The sequence below is a fragment of the Pyxicephalus adspersus genome, chromosome 8 (genome assembly GCF_032062135.1).
Source record: "Pyxicephalus adspersus chromosome 8, UCB_Pads_2.0, whole genome shotgun sequence".
Lineage (NCBI taxonomy): Eukaryota > Metazoa > Chordata > Amphibia > Anura > Pyxicephalidae > Pyxicephalus > Pyxicephalus adspersus.
The window spans coordinates 19,871,986-19,887,583 of record NC_092865.1 but is presented as its reverse complement, the minus strand read 5'-3'; the positions used below and the strand labels follow the sequence as shown (position 1 = coordinate 19,887,583).

At 39.8% G+C, this 15,598-nt stretch overlaps 2 protein-coding genes and 1 non-coding gene across 3 annotated transcripts in view; 1 reads left to right on the top strand and 2 right to left on the bottom strand.

Moving 5' to 3' along the window:
- The first annotated feature begins 71 nt into the window (after positions 1-71).
- Positions 72-3,376, top strand: LOC140337181 (rab GTPase-activating protein 1-like). Its single transcript, XM_072420772.1, has 5 exons — positions 72-86; positions 622-705; positions 1,720-1,791; positions 1,894-2,085; positions 2,620-3,376. The coding sequence occupies exons 1-5, from the start codon at positions 72-74 to the stop codon at positions 2,794-2,796; spliced, it is 540 nt and encodes a 179-aa protein (XP_072276873.1). The 3' UTR covers positions 2,797-3,376.
- A 790-nt stretch (positions 3,377-4,166) lies between these two features.
- Positions 4,167-15,598, bottom strand: part of DARS2 (aspartyl-tRNA synthetase 2, mitochondrial) — a gene marked incomplete in the record, with an annotated part of 16,204 nt that continues 4,772 nt past the window's right edge. The window contains 13 exon segments of the mRNA XM_072419706.1: positions 4,167-4,864; positions 5,737-5,812; positions 6,129-6,239; positions 7,551-7,769; positions 8,658-8,810; positions 10,072-10,134; positions 10,574-10,681; positions 11,147-11,326; positions 11,745-11,814; positions 12,566-12,672; positions 13,047-13,093; positions 14,265-14,388; positions 15,539-15,598. Of these exon segments, the coding sequence (XP_072275807.1) occupies positions 4,704-4,864; positions 5,737-5,812; positions 6,129-6,239; positions 7,551-7,769; positions 8,658-8,810; positions 10,072-10,134; positions 10,574-10,681; positions 11,147-11,326; positions 11,745-11,814; positions 12,566-12,672; positions 13,047-13,093; positions 14,265-14,388; positions 15,539-15,598 (1,479 nt within the window).
- LOC140337540 (small Cajal body-specific RNA 3) lies at positions 12,788-12,922 on the bottom strand. The gene has a single exon (XR_011922081.1).

The window sequence follows — 15,598 nt, the reverse complement described above, 5'->3', positions numbered from 1 at the left end:
ATTTGCCGGCTGAAGAGCGGAGGTAGAAGGCGCCACCCAAGGATGAGATCCCTTGAGCAGGACGCCGGGGGATGCGATGGGTCAGGGTAAGTGTGTGTTTTTTTTTAATTTTTTTTATTGTTTTCAGCCAATAACGAGTGTGGTTTAGGGTTACCGCTTTTTGTGTGTATTTTTTGCCCCGAGCCACACTCGGGAATTCAGCCAGGGGGGTTAAGGTTCATACAGACTTGTGGGGGTATTATGACCTATAGACAGGAGTGCTGCCCAATGTTCTGGTTTTGTGGGGATTATGGTGATATAGCTATAGCTATAGTTGAATGATGACACCATTTTGCACCGACTTTACCAGTTTTTGCCAAATAATTATTTAAAACACAAAAAGAAAGTAGTGACTAATGAGAAAGGGGGTTTGTTCATTTCCTAGCGTACAGCTGTTTATGATTCCTCTTAACAGACCCTTGTTTTTACATTTAGTAGCCTATACCTTAAGCTTACTATTACCTTAACATTGCAGTTCAATGTTTAATTGTCCAACATCCTTGGCCCCCCCAGGAGGGTACAAAGTTCAGGAAAATTTTGGATCTGTGTTTTAATAAAAGGACATTTTGTTTCTGCCCACAGCTGAAGGAAATCTTCCGGAAACAACTTGAAAAAGCAGAGCAGGAAATTAAGAAGACCACTGCTATCATTGCAGAGTACAAACAGGTAAGTTGATACAGAGAAGCTTTACATCCCACAGATGTTATTACATGAGCATAAAGTAATAACAAAATGCAGGGATTTCTGTTAAGTGTTGGAATGGCAGTCTGGGTTTAGTCCATCTCCTCGTGCTTTTATTCTGGGTCTGCAGCTCAAATTAGTGAAGCGAGAGGCTCAGCATTTGTAGGATAAAAGATCTGCAATAGCCTCCTGATTTATCTTTGCCCTCAATATTTGTTGCCAAGATGTGCAAAGTCCCATATAAAGGGGAAACTTATGGCCCTTTGCCTCTGGTAAGTCTAAGCCTAATGTTGGTTGAGAATCAATAGCAGCAGTGCTGGGACAAGGCCTTTTGCTACGTAAAGAGGAAGTAAACCCAAAACAAAACAAAAAAAAAATCACACTTGCCTTCAATCCCGCAGATCAGTCGAGAGGGAGGTTCCTTCCATCTGGTCCCATGTCAGCCCGGCACAAAGAGAGCACCAGGTGCCACCAATTTCCTGGTTCCTGGCCCCAACTTCCTGGTTCTTCCTCCTATTTCACCGCGCATGCGTGAGATCTGCAATTTTTTTCCCTATTGATGAAGGAGCAGCCAAGAGCCTCACGGGATGAGTGACACAGCTCTGCGCTCCCATTCATACTGCCAGGGCGATCAAGAATTAGGGGCTGCACTTTTTTTATTTTCTTTTTTGCACTTTAAAAAAAAAAAAAAACACAAACAAACTCTTTACTTAAATAAAAGGGTTGTCTACCCTTTTATGTAAAGTGAAAATTCTGAGTTTAGGTATGCTTTAAGGTCCATAGTGTGCTCTTGTCTTGGGCAGCATAGGGTTGTAGGTCCTGATATTTTTGCACCCTCTTTTTAGTAAAGCACCCAAGGCAGGCAGCATTTCTGCCTACAGCTTCACCCAGGTAGCAGTGCAGACTGCCATGGCACATCACACGAATAGCTTACATTGAAACACATGCTGCGGCTTATTAGGTCCTAATAAACAGTTTCTTATATCATCTCACTTCTAGATATGTTCCCAGCTGAGCACACGATTGGAGAAACAACAGACAGCAAGCCGGGAGGAACTGGAGATCCTCAAGGTGAGAAACAGACACAAATGTAAACTTCCAGTGTATGGCATCACAGCAAGAGGCTTTCAGTATAATAAACTGATTTACATCTATTTTGTTTAATGTTTTTAGGCCAAGGTAATGTCCTGCAGTCACTGCAGTGAGATCTTCAGCAAGGAGGGCTCAGCGCAGAGCTCCAGCAAAGACAAGTCAGGCGACAGCGGAGATGACGAGAAGAACTCTCTGATGAAACATTTGCGGGAGATGGAGCTGGAACTGGCACAGACTAAACTGCAACTTGTGGAGGCCAAGTGCAAGATACAGGTACATAGCAAAAAATGTCACTGTAATTTACTAAGGATACATATATAGTATATTGTCTGCTGTAATAGCATCTGTTTTGTTTGTATAATTTATTATCTTACATGATCATTAAAAAAAAAAAAAAAAAAAAAAACACCTTTACTCCTAGATGGGGGCAATGGCTTAGCCAAATGGTAGGTTGTTCTGACAGGAAAAGATATCACACTGAGGGTATTAGAGGTTGCTCTTAAGTATCGGAAAACATTTTCAGGAGTCTGCACTTTGTACTTGCAGAAGCTTTCAGGGTAAAGAATTTAAAAGAAAAGCATGCTGACTTTTTTCGCACATTGGCGAGACCATTCCAGTGAATTGTCAGCCCTGACATAAAGCCTGCAAACCTGAGATCGCTGCAGTGATGTACAATCACATAACTCATTTTTATACTCATGCATCAGCCAAGAACAGATTATTAGGTTTGTGTAGAGTGACTGAAAATGAAAATACAATTGCAGTGAATGCTAAATTCTGACCTCTCACCTCTCTCTCCCTCTGTAGGAGTTGGAACATCAGCGAGGAGCGCTGCTCAGCGAGATCCAAGCTGCCAAAAACTCCTGGTTTAGCAAAACCCTGAACTCTATTAAAACTGCCACAGGGACCCAGCCCACCGCACAGTCTCCACAGGGAGCTCAGGCTTCCAGCCCAGTTCTGCAGGCCCCCAAGGAGAGCACATAACACCAGGGGCGAGAACACAACAAGAGCACAAGACGACCAAACAGGAAGCAGAGAATCGCGAGCAAAGGAGTATCAATGCCTCCTGGGAGGATGGAAGTCACATGACTCTCTTCCATCACCGATGTGCCCAGACAGCTTCTAATCTCCATGCCACGGTCTACTTCTGCCTCCTCCAACTGAACTTTACATTTGGGCTGCTGCCACTTTTTACACTTTATTTCTTTTAAAGGACTTGTACTATTTTAGTATAAGAAGGGCCCTAGGCCCAAAGCCAGTGGCTGACCTGAGAAATGTTGCCAGGCTTAGAGCCCTGGCTGCCCGATTCATGTGTGTGTTTTGTATGTATAAAATATGTTGGCGTGAAAATACAAATGTTTATAGAAATACATATTTACATATTTGATCAAAAAAAAGTTTTGACATATTGCTGCCTAAAAAAAGTGCTAATTTTTTTTTTTATTATTATTCTCATCATTTGTCAATGAGATTTCTGTCCTGGGACTTGCAGTGTTGTATTGTATGCAACCTGACAATTTATTAATCCATCACAATATTATCAGTAATAAAAGTCATTGCTACAGCCTGTGTTAGACTCTTACTATGGAATGGCCTAATACAAAACAACTGAACGGCTCCACTGACCGCAGCAAAAAAACAAGCAATGGACGCAGGCTTGACTACGGGTCCCATCAGCTCTGCAAGAACAAAGGAAAACAAATGGCTGCACAGCAAAACATTACTGGGCCCAGGTAAACCAAGCTGATTGACCAAGCTCCAGAGGGGGAGGGCAAAATGTGTTTTAGTGCTCACCTTTGGTTCACCTGGAAGCCAAAATGTTTTCGACCTGACTACAGATTCACAGTGTTCAGTCTCTATTTGTGCCCCCTATACAAAAAGGTATTTATTTACCATGTTGTAGATACACATAAATGTCTGTTTGTATAGGCTGACACACACATTTCATGCATGAACATTGCCTAAAGCAGTTTTTCTCAACTTTTTTTTTTTTTTTTAACATGGGGAAACCCTTAAAATAACTTTCAGGTCTTCAGGGAACTTCTGCTATAAATATTATACTCAGTTCATTAGCGTTATAAGAGGAATTATTCCAAATCATATTACTAGCCAGGGGGGAGGCTGACACCCTTACAGACAGACATTGGTATCTATTAAACTGACCTGAGCGGTACAAACTGCTGAAAGTCTCTGGAGAAACCCTGGTTGGGAAACACGGACTTAAAAAAGAAGTATTCAAAAGAAGCAACATTTGCATGGCATTGGTTGACTGTGAATTAACAAACTTCTAGTCCGTTGTATAGTTATAGTCAGACAGTTCTATGTTAGCCAACAGATGCTGTATGACTCATGGATTAAAATGTTTACATGGTTTTATTATATATACATCTCAGACAAAATATGTAAAATCAAAGTATAATAATAATAATAAGAAAGGTGCTGCCAAGTTCAGTACATTGGATCATTAGAAATGCTGCATGTAAACCCAAAATCTTTGTTATTTGTAGCTACAATATTCTCAGTTTTATGAAATGGAAACATGAAAATGATCTGACTGAGACGCACCATAGGCGTTCATACATAAATCAGTAACCGTAAACTCGACATATGATTCCCCATATTATAAAATAACAAAGTGCTCATCTTTTACCATACCTGAGAGAAGGCACTACAGGAGGGAGGTGACCACGTCACAGTTAGAAAACACCAGATTTTCTATAGCTGAGTTAGTGATATCAGCAAGATGTAACAAATATCCAGCTTGACTCATGTTAGCGGAAATACGATTTCCTAACTCTGCTATTACTATTGTACAATGATTGTATCCCGGGAGGAAGATAACAAAGCTCCTCTGTAGTACTACATAGACCATGGGTATCAATACTCCATCATCACTTATCTGTAACCTGGATGTGATAAGGCTGCAGCTCTTCAGGGGAAACGTAATCTGGGGCACTGCTCATCAAGTCATGACCCCGTAATGATTTTGGAAAGGCAATTACATCACGTATGCTTGGTGCTCCAACTATAATGGAAATCAGACGGTCCAGTCCTAGAAATAAAAAAAACAAAAAAAAAAAAAAAACACAGGTAAATAAAACCTGTGCACTAAAGTAGAACAGTGCACAATATAATCCAGAAAGAAGCTGTAACCCTTCTCCATGGGAAAAAATAGGGAATCTGACAGCTCAAACATTCTCTGGTGGTAATCAATTCCTACAATTTTATCACATGGACCTGGAAGATTCCTATGAGGAAAACCTTGAGGGAATGTCTGATAGAGCCTTAGGTGGACAATCACACACTAATATGCAAAAATTGGTTTGTTAGACCCCAGTTTATCCTCATTTCATGTATGCAAATGCTCCAAAGCTTCTGTGCAGTGTCACGGTGTGACCATTTGTGCGAGTTAAACCTCTCTACTAAGCACTTATCCAACCCCAGCTACCCTAGGAGAGGTATGGTTGTAAAAAAATTTACAGCCAGGACTAAAGCACACAGATAACTGCACAAAACCGCACTGCCTGTCTTCAGTGTGGGAATACACTTTGTTGTTGGCTGAAACACATTTGTAGACAGAGCTATAGGCGTTCTCTATCTACCCCTCAAAGATCTCTAGAACATTCTGTAGTTTAAGATAAGAAGTATGAGACATAAACAGACTCTGACAACATGTAAGTGAGCACATGACAGCTCTAATTTTCTGACAGTGTCAGCAGGTGTGTTTTGCATAGACCAAGCAGATACAAATAAAAGGTTTCCAGGGATTTATGTAAAAGGCCAAAAAAATTGTTTGTGTTTCCCTCTTAATGTAAAGACATGTGAGGAGTACTGGATTAAACAAACTCTGATAATTTTAGGTTTCTGCTCCATTAACTACATAAAATACCATTCAAAATGCAAAACATGAATTGAGCCACCTACCTAGTGCAATTCCACCATGAGGCGGTGCTCCCGACTCCAGAGCCTCCAGGAGATGAGAGAGAAGACCAACATCCTCCTGCAGAGACACACAGGGCTTAAAGTGGACCTACAGTACACTCAGGCAACTTAATCATTAAAACAGTGTGAGCTAACTATGAATTATATAGCACTGACAGCTGGTATTTGGCTGTTTTTTACCTCTAGACCCACATTTCACCCATAGCATAGTACTGCAATAAAGCTGCCATAATTGTGGAGGCCTGATAACACCAGCAATCAAAAACAATGTGAAGCTAAAGAAACACACAATATCCAGGCTCTATTAGGGCCTGGATCAACAAGCTTCCATTCACATTAGGTCTTGTTTTGATAGTGTTACATTTACTACTCACCTTTAGAACATTTTGGAGGACCCATCGCTGCAGTTCTGCATTGTGAATGCGGATTGAGCCACCTCCTATTTCATTGCCATTTAAAACCAGGTCATAGTGCTGGCTGCGAACCTGGAGGAGTAAATTATACATAAAAAGTTATAAATTATATTATGGATATTCCCATAAAATAATGGTAACAAAACATTTCTCCAGTACTAAGCAGAACATCCTGCTGGCACTATATGCATGTGTTGTAACTTTTAGGTTTCTTTACTGCTATGTGCAGTGCATTGCACCTCACAGAGTGTAATATGAAAAAGCATTAGAAGTTGCATAGGAAGCTACAGCTGATGTTATTACTATAGATATTACATTGTTGCACACATTTCTGTCCATTTTTGTTCCCTGCCCCATTTATAGTAATGAATAGGGTCAGTGTCACATCGGATAGCAATGCAGGTGGCTGTGCTTTCACTATAATGAATGGCAATGCATATCTGTTATTGTGTGCATAAATCCTTAACAAGGTAATAAAAACCTAATTTTTCATGTTTTTTTTTTTTAATGTTACTTTTCTGTTTAAATCTTCATGACAGAATGACTATGCAGCACCAATGAAGGTACTCCTAAACAAGCCATTCAATGTACATTTGCGTTTAGTAAGGTTAGTTAAAGCATACCTAAGTTCTGAATTATTTATTTATTTATTTTTAAATGGGGCGCAGCACCGCCCCCTTAATTCTCAATTGCCTAGGCATGTCACGCATCCCAAGAGGCTCTTGGTTGCTACTTCTGTGCATGCCTGAGCATCTTGGGCATGCCCAGAAGGAGCCCTTTCATCAAAAGGGAAAGAAATTGCAAGGTTTTCTCCCAATCGATGTCCCTGATCTCATGCCTTGGTCAGTTGACATAGATAGAAGAACCCAGAAAGGAGAGAGGAGAAGATGGTGGCGCCTGGTGTGCAAGCCCGAAGATGGATACCGGGTCAACGCGGGACCTGATGGAAGAAACCTCCAGACGGATCGACTGCTCTGCGGGATTGAAGGTAAGTGTGAGTTGTTTTGGGTAGTTTTGGGTTTACTTCCTCTAGATATAGGTACATTTCAAGATAAAATAGATTGATAGCAAGTCTAAAAGCTTGTGTATCAGGAGAGAGATGACAGTCTGTAAATAGAGGGATAGGACAATACCCCATGTCTGGTGGTTCCACAAGTTAGTTGCTCCTTAACATTCAGAAATGATCATTGATCGTACCGATATCCATCTGCATAAAGGTCACCAGAAGGTAAACAGTGACAAACCATTGTAAGGGAAAGGCAAGTTGCACACCACTGTAATTTTAATAATAATATTATTTCATTTCGAAAGACATAACATCACCGCATTCAATAAAAGCCAGCTCTGGGGGCCCCCATGTCACACCGGTAGTATTAGTAGTACCTTGGCTGGTTCATTATACAGAAGGTCCATGTCCTCTGGGTGAGGGGCTGTGAATGGATGATGAGCGGATTCCAGCTCTTCTACATTGTCTTCTTTAGGGAGAAAGAGTGGAAAATCCACAACCCATAAGACATGGAAAACACTGGGGTCACGGAGAGACACCCCACAACCCTCTAGGTGTGAAGCTACACCTAGTCGCAGCCTTCCTAAAGCGGGGCACTAGAGGAAGAAAACAGACAATATAATACTAGAAGGTTATGAGTACAACAATAAAAATGCTAATACATTTTATTTAAACTCCAGATAAACACATAAATTATAAATAAATATTAAAATGTATGCAAAAAAGTTGTAGTGCCTACAACTTGTCATTGAAGAATTCTTAAAATCAAAATATCCAAAAACAGGATATAACAGTTTAGGATCTTTGTATAGGCTACCCATAGTTAAACACAGGTCTGGGACCCAACTTCAGCCCATGAATGATAGGAGAAGCAGCACATTGATAAGGGTCCTCTCATCAATATATTTTCACAGACACTCCCGGCAAATCAATGAAGCCCTGCAGGCCTAAAGTTCCAATTCTCCCTCCTTTTATCCAAATGCTGCTCCGTAGCAATGATAGGAAGATACAGGAGAGACAAGTTTAGGGTTGAAACACACTTTCTCCCAAGGCATAGGCGGGTGGGCAACCCCTGTATTGTGACCCAACTGTTCAGCAACCACCCAAAAACAGCCGGGTGGTTATTTAAAAAAAAGTGGCGTGTGGTGCGCCCGGCTAAAAGGGGCTGGGGAGAACACTGCATAAGAGGAAACACTTAACACAAAAAATTTCAACCATGTAGGTCCATTACTAAAGATGAGGAATGATGCAAGAGTTAATTTAGTCCCAGCAACAATCAAGAAGGTAAGTTTGTGTTAATGCCTGTCACTTCTGCAAAAAAGGTCCTGCCCCATTGCAAATTTTCAAAGCTGAACTTCCTGTAGACATGCAGAGCCCATGACAAAGGTTTCTGTATCTTATGGGAACACACAGCTTGTGCTATGTAACATTAATGACAAGTCCTCTTTAAAGAAAGGCCATGAGATAAGAGGTCCAATACTCACCACAGTGCTATGCTGCCCTATAGCCACCAGGAGGAGATCTTCAGCTTCTGCTCCAGTGGCATCAGCGAGATCATTCTTCTGCTCTTCACTCAGATGTTTGGCAAGAGGCGACTTCCAGGAGCCATCCGACTTCACAGCGATTGCCAAAACTTCCTGTTTTTAACAAATCCTGATATAACTACAAGCAAGCTTTAGTAAACACATAACTGCACGCAGCAAGAACGTCAACTGTCAGCTGAAATAACACAAACAGTTGTAAGACTTTTACCTCGTTTGGTTTCAATGCATCTTGAATTTGGATTCAAACATTTTTTATTTTTTACATTATTTGGGCTTTACTCTCATTCTGATGGAGTCATCACTCTAGTTGAGGTTTGAGAATATAAACCTTACAAGGCGATGTTTTAGGGGTAGATTTTTTAGGTTGGGCACAAACATTCTATTGCCACTGGGGTTAGATTAGTGGACTGGTTGCAGGGGAAGGCTGTCATCACCACGTCAGGTATATATCTGGCATTTCTATGTCCTGACAGCCTCCCTATGACACTTAACTGGCAACAAATCAGCTTCTGTAGGGTATATCAGAGGTGAGGGGGGATAAGCAGGGTGGTTCAAAAAGTGGTAGACAAGATGCTGAAATGGGAGTTGTATGGGTAAACCATGGTAATTATTAAAGGAGAGGGGGGGATTATAAAAGTAAGCAGCGATGGAGGGGGTTAAAGTTGTGTGCAAAGGAATCAGAAGTATTTAAGATGGTGCAGACATGACAAATAGACAAGAGGTGCACAGGTAAGTGGTGGTGGTGGGACTTGGAAGAGTATGGTTCAACCCTGTGTATTTTGTACAATTTGAATATTGGCCAACTAGTTTTAATATTCACTACAGGTAGTCCGCGAGTTAAATAGGAGATAGGGACTGTAGGATTGTTCTTAAGTTGAATTTGTATGTAAGTCGGAACAGGTACATTATTTTAATAAATGCAAATGGGACAGATGTTTGTCTCAGCATTATTAGGCAGCATGGTGTCAGTTATTGTATAAAATTCTCACTGTCAGCTAATCACAAAGAAAAAAAAATCTTTATGGAGCCTAGACATTCATTACCTACTGAAGCAAGCTGTGCTTTGATATACAAAAAGAAACAGCTAACTAAATAAAGAGTTACAAGAAGCTGCAGAAAGAGCTCACCCCCCTAAGATCACCCACAACCTCAGTTGTGTTTAGCAAAAGATTTTTTCTGCAAGTCATGCAAACGGCCCCCTTCAAGCCTCCATTCTGCACACAGTAAGCAGGAAAGCCCCGTTCAGATCTAGGAGGCATCTGTATCTCGGATGTCCTTAACCCAGAGACTACTTGTAATCTAGTTGATGAATGGTCCTTATACAAGAAGCTTGGGGGCAAGGGATTTCTCTTACCTGTCCAAACTGCTCTTTGATCATCTGCACCATTGAATCCAGAATTTTACCCTTAATATGTTTCTAAGAAAAAAAAAAAAAAAGAACAGTACATGAAAGCATCATCATTTACAAAAGACCTCCAGCCTAAGCAAAAAAGCTTCTAATAATGTCTAATGGCGATTCAATATTTATAACTAAAAAAAATTCTGTTTATAATTCTGAAAACAAAGACTGCAAATAGGAAGATCTCCTAAACCAAAAAAATAAGTATATGAAGTGTTCTTTTTAGCAGGCGAGTTGAAAAGACGTGAAAGTGAACGGCGCCGACAAGTGATCTTAAAAAATGGTGAAAAAAGGAACCTCTCAGGTATAATGGAACTGGTGAAATATGATTTTTTGTTACCATTGCAGCCTATGACTTGGCAGAGGACTGAAACACTAAAACAAATAATACAATTCCTATGTATTATTCATACAACGGTAGAAGTCTTCCACAGGCAGCGAGTATTGCTACACTCACCGTTCCCTCAGGTACTCTGATGGCTTTTACACATCCATGGGGTTTTTCGAGTGCTTTCTGCACAAATCCCAGCTGCGTTGTCCTCAGCTGTGCTGTTACATCAGTGATCTGAGTTCAAATCCAACAAAGTTAGTACAAAAAAAGTTAAAAACGAATGACACTCTCGTTTTTTTATTTACAAAGTTTTCCTCTAACATTTTGCAAAATTCAGGTTAATAAAAAAACAATATCCTTCAAAAAGGTTGTAGAGACCTTACAGCCTTCTTGCTGCGAGAAGGTTTAAAATTATCATTAAAGAGAACCAGTCTCCCATAGAAAATCATCTTCCTCTCTAAATACAGATGTTTTTATCTTGAAAAAAAAATAAGGTGCTCACAAGAAAACCATGCCAGATGTTAAAGGCAGACACATAGTGAATTGGAGCCCCGGTGTTTTCAGGATCAGGGAGATGATGCTCTCCAGAGGAACCCACCTACATTATTATTGCATGCCCAAGACTAACTACTTAAAATCCTAAAACCCTTTGAAAGTCAGAAAACAACAACTATAAATGACTAATGACAAATGGTGCACCTTCATCTCAAAGCGGGTATCAGGTTTGTCCACACCATAACTGTTCATGGCTTCTGCATATGTCATGATAGGGAATGGATCGGGAAGAGTTCCTTTTTCTTCTGGCCAAGAGTATCGCAATAATCCCTCCACCAACTGCTGAATTCCCAGTTGGTCTACAAAGGACATCTCTATGTCAACCTAAACACAGAACACATTCTAAAGGTTATGAATCGGAGGGGAGAGTTTGCAAAATAAGTAGATCATTATAGCAGACATGGCCATTACAACTTTCTTTCTTCATAATCAAATTAAATGTGTTAAATTTTTCTCTATATACTATATTCCACTAAAACCTTAGAGCACTGGTGTTCACATAGTGTTAGCCAATCAGAAACTCTGCTTAAGCAGTTCCAGTTAGGAAATGAATTTGAATGAATAAATAAATCACTTTGGAACTTTCAATTTAACTAAATCAACACTTTGCTCCTTTTTCTTGGGGAATAGGGTTTGTACAATACAGACTGTACTTGATCAGCTGGTATTCCAAGATTTTGGAATCAGGATCTTGGGATCTAACGGCTTTGAAATTTCATCTGCAGTACTTATCGGAATTTACCTGAGTGAATTCAGGCTGCCGGTCCGGTCTGGTTCCTTCATCTCTATAGCATCGGGCAATCTGGAAGTATCTGAAATGAGATATAAACTTTGTACACAAAATGTGTATATATTACCCCCAATCATTTAGCTCAGTTGCATTAGCATGTCAACATAATGTTTAACATAAACATGTCAAGATGGGAATAAGGGGGAATGCTAATGACCTTCTGAAAATGCTAATTTGTCCATCTTAATGATTCGAGTTGATCAATTGTCCATCGTTGATGTTTTTTGAGTCCATATTTCAGAATATGCATGCAGGCCAGGTGCTCCGACTATATTGGCTGCATGCTTGTTCCAGGTCATTAAAGATACTGAAGGGAAATATAGCCGAGTATCTAAATTTCCAAATGACATATCAGCATTGAAACTCTGCATACTTAACCCAGGATTTCGTTATCTTCACTAGTTCAGACAGACAGCTGGGCAGCTGTTCACTTCACAAATGAATGTATATAGAGTATTTTAGTCCAACAATATTGTTTATTTACTATTTTTTACTATTTACTAAGTTAGAAGCATTTTGAGAAGGAAAAGGTCAAATATGGCAGGCCCAGAATTTTTCAGCATTGGTTTTCTTTATTAAAGGAATAAAAATCCACTTTAACATCTTTATTGGTATTAATTATTTATTTGTGTGAATTCTTTATTGGTATTATTGGTATGAAGTATTTATTATATATTGTTATTTTAATTGCAATTATTAGTCACTGAAATAAGAAGTTTTCTATTAAGAGAAAATAGTTGAACTGAAAATTCTCCCTTGTAACCCAGACTCACCTGTCCACGCCTCCAACCATAAGAAGCTGTTTAAACTGCTGAGGACTCTGCGGTAAGGAGTAAAACTTGCCACGCTCCTGAGTTGGCACCAGAAATTCTTTAGCACCCTGGCAATATTAATAAACTGGGTCTCAAAATACAAAGCAGAGATAATGTAAAGGTAAGGAGCTTCATATACCAATGTTATTATAGGGGGGAATACATACAGACTCTGGCTAGGTTTTTGTATGGAGAGGAACGATCAGGGAGTGAAAGACTGTACACAACCAGACAGAGATCTCCAGTATATTTATATAGGAAGACTGATCTTACGGGCAGACACTTTTTCCTGCACGTTCATTAATTTTAGCTTCCAAACACATTCATGGCGAGAGTGGGATTCGAACCCTGGTCTCCAGCACATGTCACATACAGTTCACAGCTCTTACATACAGAGCCACTTTCCAGTCCCGCCACAATCAAGAAATACAAGTGTACATACCCCTGGGGTTCTTTTAAATAATGTTGGTGTTTCCACATCCACAAACCCTAAGACAAAAACACTCTTCAATGAGTCATCATACAAAGGAAATCTTCACACTTTAAATCTAAAAGCCAAATGAGGAAACTGCAGGAATGCAGACAGTTTCCATAAAAAGGCTTAAATAGTATATGCCTTAATGACATACTAATTAAACTTCAATTAGGCTTTAACACCTACGTTTAGTTAGTTTAACCCTCATGGCAGTCTAATTATGTCTGTATTTTTACACCAAAAGTGTTACATTGTTTAGCATAGATTTTTTTTTACATTTATATAGAATTTATTTTACATTGTAGGCTTATAATTCTTAGGCATAACTCACCAAAATATGTCCAAAATTTATTACATTTATTAATAAACTTTAAACAAAAAAAAAATCTGTTAAAATGGGGGGCAAAAAAATACTGAAACCTGTAATAAAACTGTACAGTATCATATATTATTTCTATATAATACAATGATTACTTTGCATTGGATTCAATAGTTATTTTGAATTGAATCCAATACAAAATAATTTAAATTTCCTGCCGCGCCGCCCACACGCACCAACGTTAACGGGAACTTCTGTGCACTCACCAGCTAAAGATCGGAAGAGGAGGACGCGGCCAGAGGACAGGCACCGACAGGCAGGAACCAGAGGACGCCATTTTTAGCTACCCCGAGTGTAGCTTGGGATTACCGCTTTCAGCATGTTTTTTTTACCCCAAGCCACACTCGAGAATACTGCTAAGCGGGTTAAAAAGAAAAAAAAAAGACTGCAGGCATGTCTCCAACATATAATCATTTCAACCAAAATGTCCTTCATATTACAGCAGGACTAAATTTCTGTGGAACTGTTAAAATCATTGGATGCCAGGTTACCTATCAATCCCGGCTTCTCCTGTGGTTGCCAACACTGAATGAACTCCTGCCTGTGCGGGAGTTGCATCACCCCGGTTGGCAGATGAAGATGACCGAAGATAGCAACAAGGAAAAAAAAAAAAAAAGGAATAAGATGGTGGCGCCCCACGATGGAACGTACGGGCGGCACAGTTTGTGTTCACATGTACAGCTGAAGCACGCTTACAGTGGATGCTGTGAGGATGCTAACAATATGGCATAAAGCAGCACTGCAGGATATGTTGTCATCTTAAAAAAAGAGGAACTGTCAAATTCACACCAAGTAGAAGCTCTTACCATGCTGGTTACACAGATATTCTCTCATCTTCATCACAATCGTAGATCTAAGCCGGAGGTTGTACTGGAGCTGGGCACTGCGAATGTCAAGATAACGATACTGCATTCTCAAAGATTCTGATTTCTGGCAGTAAAATTCAATAGATAAAATATAGTAATGTCAAAAACACCAAATCAAAAGTGTTTTTCTTTTATTTCTCTTTTATGCTGGCCCCAACATTTGAATGTGCCAACCTTCTCCTCACATCCGCCATTGATTTGTTCAGCCACCAGTAGCAAAGTGTTGAAAACCCACGTCAAGATTTTGGACTTGCGAGCGCAGGAGACGCTCTACTCTCATGACTGTGCCAAGTACTAATTTGCCAATCACCAAGTACCAAGGCTGACAAACTGACAGAAATGCGAGTCACTGGCTCTATATTCTTGGAAGCACCAGGTATTTCTCTTTACTACTGGTAGCTAAACAGAACATCAGGCAAGCAAAGGGTAGATATGTGGTATGATTTAGGAAGCTTTGGTCTCATAAAATTTGTTAAAATAAAACTAAACTTTTTTTTCCTAGATTTTGGACAGAATGGGGAAGATTAAAACTTGTGTCAGATTTTAACTGCTACATTCAAATTACAAACACTCCATTATCAGGACATCAAAAAAGAGGAGATTTCCATAATAAGGACACAGACATCAATAAAACCTGACAATGTGTCCCTTTCTTGTGTTAATAACAAAAGAATATTGTATAGAGTTCCATCCTAATTAGAATGCAAACTGTAAATCTAGGTACACACTTGCAATAATTATGGTTAGAAAACGAACGACTAACGATTGTGCGCCTTTATTTTGAATGATGCTAATGTGCACAATTCTGTACATGTTGTAACAATAGGATGGTTCAAATATAATCTACCAATAGTGTACACACGCTGGATACGATCATTTTAACGATGCGGGAAGTGACATGTAAAGGAGAATGTGTACTGCAGCACCATCTACGATCACTGAACGACCACTGTACACACAATAGAGTGCGAACAATCTTCGCCCAAACAGATCCGCCGGGACGGACATTCATTTCCAGAGACAATCCTTGTTCATCGGCGTTGTTGGTCAGTTGTTGGGCACTTTTGTTAATGATTTTCAGACGATGGGTCGTTAGTCCTTCGTTTCCAATGATAATTATTGCAAGTGTGTACGCAGCTTAACACACAAATGTATAATCAGCACACTGATATGCAGGCAAAAAGGCAAGAATAACAGAAAAAGCTAAGAATCACCTTTACAAAATCTTTAATCTCAAATGGCAATGGTTTGCAGCGGTTTAGGATCTGCACGTG

Coding starts and splice junctions, on each gene's coding strand:
- LOC140337181 (XM_072420772.1), top strand. Junction 706..1,719: donor TCATTGCAGAGTACAAACAG/GTAAGTTGATAC, acceptor TCTCACTTCTAG/ATATGTTCCCAGCTGAGCAC. Junction 1,792..1,893: donor AGGAACTGGAGATCCTCAAG/GTGAGAAACAGA, acceptor TAATGTTTTTAG/GCCAAGGTAATGTCCTGCAG.